Source organism: Larimichthys crocea, chromosome VIII (genome assembly GCF_000972845.2).
Source record: "Larimichthys crocea isolate SSNF chromosome VIII, L_crocea_2.0, whole genome shotgun sequence".
In the NCBI taxonomy this organism is placed as follows: domain Eukaryota; kingdom Metazoa; phylum Chordata; class Actinopteri; family Sciaenidae; genus Larimichthys; species Larimichthys crocea.
In genome coordinates this window covers 6,089,426-6,104,154 of record NC_040018.1, presented here as the reverse complement: position 1 = coordinate 6,104,154, position 14,729 = coordinate 6,089,426, and the positions used below count along the sequence as shown (strand labels likewise).

At 42.5% G+C, this 14,729-nt stretch overlaps 1 protein-coding gene across 1 annotated transcript in view; it reads left to right on the top strand.

The window, feature by feature from the left end:
* The window catches only part of LOC104922755 (protein kinase C-binding protein NELL1), a 269,223-nt gene that overhangs the window by 83,320 nt on the left and 171,174 nt on the right, over positions 1–14,729 (top strand). The window contains exons 6-7 of the mRNA XM_027281540.1: positions 12,364–12,436; positions 12,944–13,026. Coding sequence (XP_027137341.1) covers positions 12,364–12,436; positions 12,944–13,026 — 156 coding nt within the window. The remainder of the gene's footprint in view (positions 1–12,363; positions 12,437–12,943; positions 13,027–14,729) is intronic.

Sequence of the window (14,729 nt, the reverse complement as noted above, 5' to 3'; positions counted from 1 at the left end):
TCACATTCAAAATCAGCTACTATGACTGAGCAGACTTGCAGTAGCCCGTGCGTGCGTATGGTGGGGATGCATGTGTAAGATACAAGAAAGAAAGAAGTGTTGTGGGCTCCGCAGAGGAGCCGCAGAATTCAGCGCGTGCTTTGAAACACTTATTCCCAAGCCCATTACGATGCTGTCGATTTTTAATCACTGCTCATTTTCTTAGGTTTCTGCATGCACTCTCAGCAGGGAGGGGACATTGTGGCGTGTCACCAGGCCACGCACATGCTCTTGATATTCCCACCTCTCCTGCCCACTCACCGTGTAATCGATAGACCCTTTATTTTTTTCTTTGTAACATATTGATTAGCCACCAGACCCTACTGTGGTATAATTTTTTCTCTCCCATCCTTGTGCTTTGACACCAGCGCTGCTGCACACCAGCGCACTGGTTCTCCTCCCTCTATACCTCCTCCTCCTCCTTCATCCTTCCTTGGTTCAAGGCTTCAAGGAGCTTCTCCTTCCTCTAGTCTTGAAAGACGCAGCTCCATCATCCAGTTCCCTAACCAGGGGGTCGGCTCAGTGCTCGGTATCTGTCTGCACGCGGCATGCAGGGAGCGCACAAAAGTGTTTGTCAGCAGCGGAGACAGATGGTGTGGAAGCACAGAGGCCTGTGTGAAGTGACAGAGGGAATGAGGAGATTCTCCCTTTAGGTTTACACGGGAATGAGTTGGCATGTCGGCTGACAGGTGCAACTGTAACACCTTGGATTAAGGACCTGTTGCTCAGTGTATCAGAAGGGCCATTTAGATCTGGAGTGACTTAATTATCTCCTTCTACTCATGCATATTTATGAGCCAACAATAGTTTTAGCAAATTTAGTATCGCTGTACAGAGATAATCAGCTGGATATACAGAATATTTATACCATAGCTGCCAATACAAAATACCTCTCTGATTGGTATTTGTTAAAACTGAGAACACTTCAAACTTTTTCAAGGTCAACAGTTAAACCAACGTTTTGAACAGCCCACTCGTGCTTAACACTGCATGACATTAAATCTTGCACTGTGCCTTTTCTAAACAATACTCCATTCCTCAAATCCTCAAGCCATAAAACCACACTGCAAATAAAATTGAGAACTGTTTCCTTTTTTATACCTATCCATCACAACATGCTGTCTCTAGCTGCTAGTTTGGGAAGTCTCTGTACAGTTGACTCATTGTTTTGTCTTGTAATTTAATACATAGCAAGTTGTTTCCTGGGATAGAAGCTTATAGTTTGACTAACTTTATCACTAACGTGTCCTAGTTGCACTTTAGCATCTGCCAAATCACTGGTCCCCAAAGTGGGGATCGGGACACCCCGGTCACAAGATGGTTCTCAAAAATCTAATGAAATTAAAAAACTTTTAGAAATAGTATATTTTAGCCATAATTGTAACAAAACCTTTGGGTTTTCTTTGCCCCGCCTAACCCCTGATGTGATTACAACAGATTAACGACATTAGCAGCAACAACAACATGAGCTAAGGTCTATTAGCATCGTGCTGAACGTTGCGACATGTAACAAGGACAAATCATCTGACATCTGGGGACAGCGGGGGTCGCAAATCACTGGTACCGTCGTTTTTGGAGGAACCCCTTTGCTAAATGACTAAACTTAATGTAATGTAAATGATTATTTCATGTGTGCTTGTCTACCCACATCTGAAAAGAAGAATTTAGTACTCATAGGTATTCTACTTAAACGTAGACCAGCCTCAATGTCCATTAGATAATTAGACAATGAGATTGTTGGCTCCAGTGTCTTGCCAAAGTTAGGCTTATACATGTAGCTACTTTGCTTTGAACTTCAGCTTGAAGCTGCCGTCTACTTTAAGAAAAAATGGTTTTACAGTTAGTAGGATTTTTGAAAGTAGGGGGAAAACAAAGTTTAAAAATATGCCTACCATAACTTCGTAGGTTTTGGGTGAATAACATCAGCAGGTGTATTCGGTTGGGGCCTTAAGACACAAACAAAGGACAAAAGATATGAAGAAAGAGACAAAACAGATTGTCCAACCTTACATCACTCTATCTTTGCTATTTCCTTCACACTTTCTCACTTGCTTCGTACTTTAACCCACTAAAGACAACGGGATAAGCAGAGCCTACTTATGTCTTCTCACGTCAAAAGCGAGACAAGAGTCAAAGAGATGAATTGGGAACTGAGAGCAAAGAATAAAGAAGGAAGATGTGAAACAAAGGGGAGAAATAGCCAGAAGCTATTGAAGTAACACTGTGGAGATAGGCAGTGAAATAAAGTAGCAGCTCTAATCTATCCCATTCAGGACTCAAGAGTGGGATAATGATAAGACGAGCTAACTAGGCCTTTAAATAAAACATATTGAGTCCTAGCAGTGGCTTCAGATGCTCCTCGTCCTTGTGCCGCCTCCTCCCGGGAGCCTCTCCATCTGAAGGAGCAACTGTAATAAATTATCTTTATCTGGAATCCATTGTGCCGAGGATGCTGACTCCTCAGGGACACTGCAAGCTCGTTTGGAGCCGGTGCTTTTGTGAAACGCTCGGTGTTTCACGCGCCACGTGGCGGTAATGAATCTATCACGGACAATGATGGAAAGCTCGAGCATGTTACATCACACGGCGCGATGAAAGAAAAGCCAAACCATGAGAGATTCAGACTTCAGATCTCCCAGTTAGCCTGTCTGCTGCTTTTCCTGCGCCCGTCTCATGTCTCCACTGTTTCCTGGTTGTTTAAATGAGTTTGTTTGCGCTTTGTTCACGTCCTTCTCCTTTCTTTCAAAATTCTACCATCTGCAACATAATTCTCTCCTCCACGCCTGATGCGATCGCTCTATTCAACCCTAGATCTGTAATAAGAGCAGTAACAGACTTGGGTTAATTCACCCTACTTCTAAAAGTAGAATGGGCAAAAGGAAACTCATGGGATGAACTGGAGGAACTTTCAACTTCTTTACGAAGAGCTAAACTTAAAAAATTGATGCACTGCGGCTCTCAGTTGTGATACTCAAGTACATTAACCCTTAAATGAAGTAGTTTGCATTTGTGTTGCATGCACTTGTTTATATTTGGATTATGTTGTATATCTGCTCTCCAAAGAACTGATTATTAAGACCCTGCTGCTGCATCCCTTTTTTTAATTTCTTATGAAGGACACTGTTGCCCCAGATAAAGTCTGCACTGCTGAGTTGCTAAGTGATCCTGCTTAATTTCAAGTTCATGAGTGAGAACCAGAGGGGAGTAAGTGACATTTCAGACGAAAATGAGGTTTATCTCAAATGAAAGCTCCTGATGAGATCTTTCAAAAGGGCACATGTGGATTTAAAACCAATCAAGAATTGTAAATCAAATGCAAAAAAAAAAGTCTTGAACGCAGAACGAACTGACAGAAATGGAATATATATTCATAACTATGTTTTGTCTGTTATTAACTGAGAATCCTCTTCCATGAAGTTCGCCATGTTGTACCACTTTGTTACAGCAGCCCAGAAGGGACAAACCAAACACTGGCTCTACAGTCTGATGGCCACTGTACTTTCTCCTTCATTCTTGAACCCCGTAGGAGAGGTGACAGGTATTCAGTCGGTTGCAGTCTGAACCTTCGCCACTAGATGTCACTAAATTCTACACACTGGACCTTTAATAACATCAGTATGGTTATTAATTTTCTTGTTTGTTTTGGCTCTTCTGTAAAGTTGTTAAAATGTCACTTCCACCCTGTCTGGTTCCCCTCTGTGCAGTCGTGAATGCCTTCTCATGGTGTCAAAGACATTTTGCAGCTAAAATGCATAACAAAAGTCAACTTTCTGACTCTCGTTTAAATAATAAAACAAAGAAAAAAAGAACTTGAACTTAACTTTCCAAAGTTCAGCTTGTGCATTTTTTGCCTGTGGCTTAAAATGTTTTCTTTTATGTTGCACTGCAGAGGTGTGACTAAACCAATCATGGCCCACCTCAAAACAAATTGTTTTTGGATTTTAGAAATGGTTCAATCTCTCAACTTGCTGCCATGTGGCGTCTGCATGTGGAATTCCACTTTTGTCACTTCAGTCAATTTTGAAATCCATCACACACCTAGAGCTTTAAAGACCGTTGGACACAAGCAGAGCAAATCATTACTGTCCGTCAAAACGGACGTGTGTTGGGTGGAACTGGTTGGCTGTCAAATGAAGCACGAAGATGTTGAGTCAATTCTTTTGGGGGGATCATCACCGTCATCATCACTCTCTTTCTCGCTCTGTTCATCTGCCTTTTGTCTCTCTCCTCTCACACTTGTAAATTAGTGTTGTTGACGCTGGCGTAGTCGTGGGAGATGAACTGCAGGTGGAGGTTAAGTCTTTAGACTCTGCTGGAACAGGGAAAGGTCATGTTGTGCATGATCAATTTGAGAAAAAAAAAAGAATCACAGGATAAGGCTTTACCCGGGATAATAAACCTCTGTCAATGTTGCCTCAGGGTGAAGTGCTAGCCAAACATGCCTGGCCTATTATTGCTATAATAAACAAGCTAAGTGGGAATTATGAGTGTGGAAGCGAGCAGAGAAAACGAAGTGAAGGTAATTTTATCAGCAATAACGGTGAGCAAACTTGTGAACGTTTGGGGACACAAAGAAACAAATGATGCATAAACAGCACATGAGCACAGACCCTCCACACACACACACATATACACTCATTTGCAGTACTTGTAAGGACCCTCACTGTTTGTTGTCATCCCTCAATCACGACCAAACTTTAAACCAATCCTAATTCTAATCCAAACCTCAAACCGAGCCTTAATTTAGCCCCGATGACAGACAGAAGTCCCATCACATTGAGGGACTTTTAATATTATCAACAGCCTGAAGACATCTGTCTCTAATACAGATCCATGACAACACACAGTCACACTCAGTCAAGACTGCCATCTCAATGCCATCTGCAAGAATTAAATGAGGCTTTGGACAGCGGCACATTTTATTTGCTTCTTCACACACGACACAGACGTTAACATCAGATGAACAGTGTGAGAACTGTAGCCATTTTTATACATGGTCCCATGATGGGGTGCTGTATATGTTTGGAAGGAAGCACACTGTTACCTGCAATCATGTGACTGACTAGACAGTCACAAATAATAAAGTGTTTGTCTATAAAACATGTAAAAAAAATGTCATTATGTAATTCCCTAGCATGCATAGAAAGCTTCTAGTCACACAGAATGAAGGCTGCTTTAATGAACTTTTTGGCCAGTATAAGTATAAAGTTGCTCTGGCTAACACGATGTAACAATAATTTAGTCCTTTTGGACCACATGGTCCACTGCTCACTGCTCCTCATGTCCTCCTACATCTTCGTTGGTCCAGTGGTTTCATGTCAGGGCACAGAGGAACTTTTAGATCCAGGAGTTGTGAGTTCGAATCCCGCTCAGAGCAGCGCTGAGGAGAAATGGTGACTCTCACAGGTGATCTAAATCTGCTAATGAGACTCTGAACCGACTCCAGGAGACAAAGCAGTTCAGTAGGCGTCTGTAGACCTGCTACCTGCTGGTCCAGAGGTTCTGTTCAGTTTACTTTCATGCCTATTAAATAAGAAAGTAGCGAGACACAAAAGCTAGCTGCTCCTCATGTCCTCCTACGTCCTCGCTGGTCCAGTGGGTTCATGTCAGGGCACAGAGGAACTTTTAGATCCAGAAGTTGTGAGTTCGAATCCCGCTCAGAGCAGCACTCTTTATTCACGGTTAGACTGGACACTGCTGGTTCAGAGGTTCTGTCGCTGTGTTCACTGTTAGACTGGACACTGCCGGTTCAGAGGTTCTGTTCAGCATGTAGTGACAAAGATGAAAATCAAAATTAGTTTCTATTAAATAAGAAAGTAGTTCACTTACCTTTGACTTACCTGGACTCACCTTTCTTTGTTCCCTCGATGGTCGGATGTGTTGAAGTTGAAATCGGAGAAATTCGATGGAAATTTACGACGAGAAATGAACGCAACGCAACGCAACGACGGGTTTGTTTGGTTTGTTTGGTTTTTGTGTTTTTGTGTTTGAGTTTTTGCATACCTCAGGTTGCTGGAGCCGAGGTTCGAGCTCACGTCTCCACGTTGGCGGTCGGCGTCCTTCTCCACTGGACCATCTTCAGTACTGATGATGAAGAAGAACCAGGATCAGATTGAGGGGAGGAATCATGCTGAAGATTCTCCTCCATCAGTCCTGATGGAGCTGCTGAAGAACATCTCTGTCCTTCACTTTGTTTGTCTCATCATGTAGAAGGAAAACCACGTCTCCATGTCCTTTTGGACCACATGGTCCACTGCTCACTGCTCCTCATGTCCTCCTACATCTTCGTTGGTCCAGTGGTTTCATGTCAGGGCACAGAGGAACTTTTAGATCCAGAAGTTGTGAGTTCGAATCCCGCTCAGAGCAGCACTGAGGAGAAATGGTGACTCTCACAGGTGATCTAAATCTGCTAATGAGACTCTGAACCGACTCCAGGAGACAAAGCAGTTCAGTAGGCGTCTGTAGACCTGCTACCTGCTGGTCCAGAGGTTCTGTTCAGTTTACTTTCATGTCTATTAAATAAGAAAGTAGCGAGACACAAAAGCTAGCTGCTCCTCATGGCCTCCTACGTCTTCGCTGGTCCAGTGGGTTCATGTCAGGGCACAGAGGAACTTTTAGATTCAGAAGTTCTGAGTTCGAATCCCGCTCAGAGCAGCACACGCTGTATTCACTGTTAGACTGGACACTGATGGTTCAGAGGTTCTGTTGCTGTGTTCACTGTTAGACTGGACACTGCCGGTTCAGAGGTTCTGTTCAGCATGTAGTGACAAAGATGAAAATCAAAATTAGTTTCTATTAAATAAGAAAGTAGTTCACTTACCTTTGACTTACCTGGACTCACCTTTCTTTGTTCCCTCGATGGTCGGATGTGTTGAAGTTGAAATCGGAGAAATTCGATGGAAATTTACGACGAGAAATGAACGCAACGCAACGCAACGACGGGTTTGTTTGGTTTGTTTGGTTTTTGTGTTTTTGTGTTTGAGTTTTTGCATACCTCAGGTTGCTGGAGCCGAGGTTCGAGCTCACGTCTCCACGTTGGCGGTCGGCGTCCTTCTCCACTGGACCATCTTCAGTACTGATGATGAAGAAGAACCAGGATCAGATTGAGGGGAGGAATCATGCTGAAGATTCTCCTCCATCAGTCCTGATGGAGCTGCTGAAGAACATCTCTGTCCTTCACTTTGTTTGTCTCATCATGTAGAAGGAAAACCACGTCTCCATGTCCTTTTGGACCACATGGTCCACTGCTCACTGCTCCTCATGTCCTCCTACATCTTCGTTGGTCCAGTGGTTTCATGTCAGGGCACAGAGGAACTTTTAGATCCAGAAGTTGTGAGTTCGAATCCCGCTCAGAGCAGCACTGAGGAGAAATGGTGACTCTCACAGGTGATCTAAATCTGCTAATGAGACTCTGAACCGACTCCAGGAGACAAAGCAGTTCAGTAGGCGTCTGTAGACCTGCTACCTGCTGGTCCAGAGGTTCTGTTCAGTTTACTTTCATGTCTATTAAATAAGAAAGTAGCGAGACACAAAAGCTAGCTGCTCCTCATGGCCTCCTACGTCTTCGCTGGTCCAGTGGGTTCATGTCAGGGCACAGAGGAACTTTTAGATTCAGAAGTTCTGAGTTCGAATCCCGCTCAGAGCAGCACACGCTGTATTCACTGTTAGACTGGACACTGATGGTTCAGAGGTTCTGTTGCTGTGTTCACTGTTAGACTGGACACTGCCGGTTCAGAGGTTCTGTTCAGCATGTAGTGACAAAGATGAAAATCAAAATTAGTTTCTATTAAATAAGAAAGTAGTTCACTTACCTTTGACTTACCTGGACTCACCTTTCTTTGTTCCCTCGATGGTCGGATGTGTTGAAGTTGAAATCGGAGAAATTCGATGGAAATTTACGACGAGAAATGAACGCAACGCAACGCAACGACGGGTTTGTTTGGTTTGTTTGGTTTTTGTGTTTTTGTGTTTGAGTTTTTGCATACCTCAGGTTGCTGGAGCCGAGGTTCGAGCTCACGTCTCCACGTTGGCGGTCGGCGTCCTTCTCCACTGGACCATCTTCAGTACTGATGATGAAGAAGAACCAGGATCAGATTGAGGGGAGGAATCATGCTGAAGATTCTCCTCCATCAGTCCTGATGGAGCTGCTGAAGAACATCTCTGTCCTTCACTTTGTTTGTCTCATCATGTAGAAGGAAAACCACGTCTCCATGTCCTTTTGGACCACATGGTCCACTGCTCACTGCTCCTCATGTCCTCCTACATCTTCGTTGGTCCAGTGGTTTCATGTCAGGGCACAGAGGAACTTTTAGATCCAGAAGTTGTGAGTTCGAATCCCGCTCAGAGCAGCACTGAGGAGAAATGGTGACTCTCACAGGTGATCTAAATCTGCTAATGAGACTCTGAACCGACTCCAGGAGACAAAGCAGTTCAGTAGGCGTCTGTAGACCTGCTACCTGCTGGTCCAGAGGTTCTGTTCAGTTTACTTTCATGTCTATTAAATAAGAAAGTAGCGAGACACAAAAGCTAGCTGCTCCTCATGTCCTCCTACGTCTTCGCTGGTCCAGTGGTTTCATGTCAGAGCACAGAGGAACTTTTAGATCCAGAAGTTGTGAGTTCGAATCCCGCTCAGAGCAGCACTCTTTATTCACTGTTAGACTGGACACTGCCGGTTCAGAGGTTCTGTTGCTGTGTTCACTGTTAGAATTGACACTGCTGGTTCAGAGGTTCTGTCGCTGTGTTCATTGTTAGACTGGACACTGCTTAATTTAATTCTCCACACGTGCTCATAGGTTCACTGGGAGCATTTCACCCATCAGACTTTGTTAACTTGCTCAGATTTGGCCATTCTGTACGGAAGCTTATTGCATTCACTTAAAAAAAAAGTAATTTATTTTTTGGTTTGTTTTTCAGGCTAATTATTTCTGTTTTTCTGAGTAATTATTTTTGTGTTTTTTGTGGTCATTTTTTAGTATCATACGTTGTGTGTACTGATTACAGTAGATAACTGTAACTGATTACATGCCTTACCTTTATTGACCCGGTACGGTAGAAAGTTGAAGATGGGGCATGTATGTGCAGGGCAGGAGTCACCATAGATCCACGGCAGTCACTTGCAGGCTGGATGTTCTCACGGGATTTCGAAGTATCTCGATAATTCAGAAAAAAATGACCCCGAAAAACAAACCAAAAAATAAATTACTCAGAAAAAAAATATATATTTTTTTTTTTTTTTGAGTGAATGCAATACACTTCCATAATTCTATTCATGGTCTTGTATTTCTGCATTGATAAGTTGGCTATGTAGTTACAATGCTCCCCCTCTGATTTTATGATCTGCACAGGGTGTTTTATTTTGAAAACTGTGCTTCTTCTTGGTCCAATTTCCAGCCAGCTCGATCTGCTCTGTTCTGCTTGACGCGCTTTGTCACAACAAATCATCTATCAATAATAAACCAGCAAGGTATTCTGCACGTGGAGCAGAGAGACGCGAACACACTGCGACACTTCTGGTGGAATCACAATCATTTTCTTGAATGGTCGAATCGGCTCTGGCAGCTGCGGCACAGCTGCAATGTTTTGTTACTCTCTTTCAGCTTTGATTTGGTCTCCACCATCTCCTGAGAGAACAATGTGGCTTTTTAGCTACTAGGTTATTCATTAAGCCAATAGAGTTGTCTGCCATTTGCTGCTATCAACAAGCATGCACTGGATTTGGCTGCTGCCAGCCTTTTCCATGAAGCGGTGAGACTGAACCATGCAGCAAAAACTACAACTGTGAGCTAAAATAGACTTCTCTGTGGGTTCTTCACTTTTAGTGACCCCTTTCATCGCCTACGAAGTCCTTTAATTCATTGTTAATCTAAAAAAATAATGATTAGTGGAGCTTTAAAGATGAAAGTCAGCTCTTTGGCCACATTCATTTCAAATCCAGTGTGCTGTTGTGTGGAGACAGAACAATAGAAAATGTGTCACTGCTGTAACTCTACTGTGAATGTCTTGAAATGCAGCTGTGTAATTGGACTTGTCTTCCCATGCAAGATGGGCATATTCCTGAATAGTGCTATTGAAACATATCTGCCATAGGCTTAGGGATGGAACAAATACGTGCACATCCCTGCCGCTGTGTGTGGTGTGTGTGTGTGTGTGCACGTCTGAGAGAGAGAGAGAGAGAGGGGAGATTTTATGACTTCAGTTCGAATTACCTACTGATCATTGACAGTGATGTGTGGTCAAGACCTCTATATTACACCACCGGGACAGACATCTGTGATCTACACCTTCATTTTCATTCTGAGTGACACTGACAATCTTCACCCCTCCACTGCTCGCACAGCATGCGCGTGTGTGTGCGCACGCCTGTGTGCATGTGCGAGAGGAAAGCGTGTTTGTTCTCAATCTGTGCTGCAAGCCTGTTCGCCTCAAGGTTCCTTCCCCCCCTCCGGGTGAAATGGAGGCAGGTGTTGCTTGCATCCGGGCTGCCCAAATTCACTGTAAATGTGATTTCACATACACATAAAGCAGAACCGGGTTGATGCAAACTGTGCTTGAGGTGGTGAATCGTAATGTCTTTCCAGCGTGTTTTCAGTTGCCACTTTGAAGGAACAGTGAAATTATATTACCACCTGTGTGTGTGTGTGTGTGTGTGTGTGTGCGCGTGGTTTTTTCCCTGAGATTGTTCTCTGTGGTCATCATGAGACCTTCTATTTACCAGCCCCTGAACCTCTGGAGATAGCCTGTCATTCAGGGTGATTGACAGACTGCCTGTTAAAGGAGAGCAGAGGATTTCGGGTTGAAGTCCATTTACTTCAGTCCAGTTAGAAATAGATGGTGTATGCACAGTATGGTAGTAGGTTTATTCACCCTTTCTATAATACAAGCACTCTTAAACCTTTAGTGAAATGACCAAGGGAGAAGCCTTGAATAATATTTTGTGTCTAGCTGCATGTACATATACCCCCAATTACTTCTATTGTGATATTAAGCCATGCACAAGGTTTTAGTTTCATTTTTCCAGGTTTTGAAATATCCATATCTGCCTTCATCTCACTGAAAAGTGGTGAATGGAATGTTGTTTCTGCTGATCAAAGCATGAAAATCTGACATTTAATTAAGAACCGACTTCTTGCAGAAATCACCCTGAAAGATGCCCCGATCTCGCTGTCCGCAATTTTTTTAATCACCTTCTGCTAAAAAAAACAGTCATGACAGCGACCCAAACAATGTGGGCGATCAGAAATTTTAATACAATTATTTTAAGTCAGATCTCAGCCATGCTAGTGACATGTGTTCGGTTGGTCTACACTCTATCAGCAGCCTGAAATATCACAACGACCCTTGTATGGACTGTTTGGTACAGATGTGCATGATATTAATAACTTCAGTGAACTCTGGACGTCCAATTTTGTACTGACATTCATGGAAGAACAACTGCGATAACGTCTATCCAGCACTGTCATGAGGTCATGATTTCCTTGCTATATGTGCAGTAGTGCAAAGTGCAGAAAAGCCCGGGTGAAGCTGATCTAGATTAGAGGGTGTGATGATTAGTAAATATGCTTCCAGGCCAGCCAGTCAGATTAATGGTCACGTCACTCCGAACAAAAGCTCAAACAAATGAAAAAAAACGGCTTATCTAGGAAATCACGCTGTCGTCATCTGATGTAAATACACAGCACCACAAATCTGCAGCTGATGATAGAAATGTAACGAACGGCTGGGTGAAGCAGACTGTGTTCGCGTCAATCCAGTGATATTTAACAAATACGTCAAACCTTAAAATGGACACATGCATTTCAAAACTAAAATATCAACAACCGATTTTTGTTTTTAAGTAGGAAAGGGGGCTATGCCACATAATGAGCTCCAGTAATCTGCTTAAACATGCAGAATACTGAGTCACAGCCACCCCATCTGAACCATGTAGAGGTGTTATGGGGTTACTTTGTAGCAGCCTGGTGGTGTTTTTGATATCTATGCATCATCACATCTATTGGATGGAGGGCGTTTAATTAAAGTCATTCATTTTAAGCATAATTACGTTATTTCTTAAGTATTTAGTCTTAGTCATGTAAGATACATCGCCACCAAAATACCAACAAGACGCTTTGCGCTGCCCCGTTCTAATGACCCTCTCCATCTGTTTGTCCAGAACAGACGGGCCAGGAGAACACCAGGAAAATATCAAATGGGCCCTCAAATGTTTGACTATCATATTTTCAGACTTTTAAATCCAAAGAGATGTCTTATGATCTTGTCAATCCATATGTGTCATTATCTCTTTCTGTCTTTCCCCTGCTGCCCTCCCTCCCACTGTGTTCTCAGGGAGTTATCCAGGATGTGAAGTTGATTTTCACTCCCAACGGCTACATCACACAGTGTCCAAACCTTAACCGCAGTAAGTATCATGATCACGTTCATACATACTATTACTGTGTGCCGATATGAAAATTGGGCTGTAATGAGCTGTGCATCAGCTGATGGAGCTCTCTCTCCTTTGTTTCTTCTTCTACTCCGGTAATCTTTATTTTGCTGTAATTCAGATTCAGTGCAGCCTCCCCTCTCGTCTCTCTGCCTTGTTTCTCCATCTGTTTACTGTCAAACAGATTAAGATACAAGGCCTCCGCCGTGCCACTGTCTCTGCCACTGATCAATAAGGCATGTAATCACACCTTGTCGCTTTATTATTGATACTAATGCCAGCAACAAGCCAAAGACAAAGAGCAAACAGCTGTGCGAGGCCTTCCCTCTTTTGTCTGTCACCGGCCACCATGTGCCACGTCCAAATAATCAGGCTAATGATGAATGATTTTCTTTTACTCTCTTTATCTCTCATCTAAATGCTTCCCTGTCCCTTCTTCTCCTTTTCTTTTCTGTTTCGGTGCTTCTTTTTTCCTCCATTGAGCTTGTCCGACCTGCAGCGATTTCCTGAGCCTGGTGCAAGGCATCATGGACCTGCAGGAGCTACTGGCCAAGATGACCCTGAAGGTAAGAATGAGTATCGAATCCTAACAAAGAAAATATCACCCCCACCCATGTGAGTGGGAGACAGAGACGTTAAATAAAGTAACCAGGCGAAGGTTGAAAATCCACTAAAAGCTTTCTCAGTCAGAGCCTGACACACAAACAAATAAATAAAGAAATAAAAATGAATTAATAACTACCTTCTCCTCTACAGCCGGAGACAGCGCAATCCTTTGATTTTATTTCTGCCGTCGCTGAAGCTCATTGTTCGCTCTCCTCTCCTTTTTTGTTTCATTTCAACAAGACGTTGTTGGGAAACAAAAAAACTAAATGAACATGCGCCTTAATCTGTCTTTGGAAAATATGATTAATCTGTCAATTATTATTGTGAGGGCGGATTGAAGAGGTTTTAAGAAACTCGGTGACGAACACAAAAGATATTAATGTGCATGTAAGTAGGAACAGCAAACAGACAATCATTCGGTCCCAGAAGGACAGTTTGCATTTGCTAAAGATTAAATTAATGGATGGAACGGTTTTCACAGAGGGGATGTATTAGTGAATAAAGGTACTGACAATAAAGAAAAGTAGACAGACAAACAAAACAAACTTTATATATACGTGTTTTTGACTGTATTAAATGATTCACACAATAGACTGGGAGTTTTCACAGTTAAGATGCAGTTTTATCAAGCAGTTGGATAAAAACTTCAATGTATTTTTGTAAAGAGGAGGAGGAGGTGGAAGCGAGGAAGATCTTCATAGATCTTCAGTGGATTTTCGAGTTTATGTCATTATTCGAATCAGCAAAGTGACTACCGTGCTAAAACCAGGCTTTGGATGAATGTAGCCTTGAAAATTAAGATTAGACTTCACTCTAAAATGTATGAGGAATAATAATTCAGCGTATGATATTTCCTCTCTCGGTTTTCCTCATATGTTTTTCTTGATTGGTCTGATTGTGGACTAAATATAGGTCAGTGAAGACATTGTGCAAACACACTATTAAGTCGCCCATTTGGTTTGTGGACAATGAAAGCCTCCAGTTTGAGGTGGGTGGCAGTGCATGTTGGGGAGCTGGGTTGATGTACAGCGACTGGGGTGCGTTTGCTTCTGTACCTCTATTCAAGTCACAAACTTTTCATACTGATGCTAAACATTACAGCGAAACAAGTTCTAAAACCATTCGAGCTGAGAAATAGTATGTAACAGAATCATGATTCATATTTGATCAGCAACACTTACTTTGACAGTTTGATCTGAATCGTGCTGGACAGACTCACTGAGAATGACCTGGCAATAACAAGTACTCTGCTTTATCGTCTATTTGACTCTAAATTGCACCATCATTTACAAAACGTACATCATGTTGTATGAAATGTATGAGATGGAGAGCGTAAATTATTAATAGTGTTTACTGAGGTAATAAATCAACACTGAATACAGTCAGATTTATGTTTGGAGCCAGATGGTTATTAAAGAATGCAGATTTAAGATTTAAGACACGTCTGCAGAGGCTTCATTTTTCTGCTCTGTCCACTGATACATGCTGAGTCAGTAAATAAGTACTGACCTTCACTTATTAAAATCAAGGTCAGTGTTATCACTGTATACATAACTCGTCCTCAGAAGTGGCTACATATTTATTAGCATATGCATGATTGGGACAGTAAGCTGTAAATATCTTGTTAAAATGTATGATTGCTGCTACTGTTGCAATGTTTCTG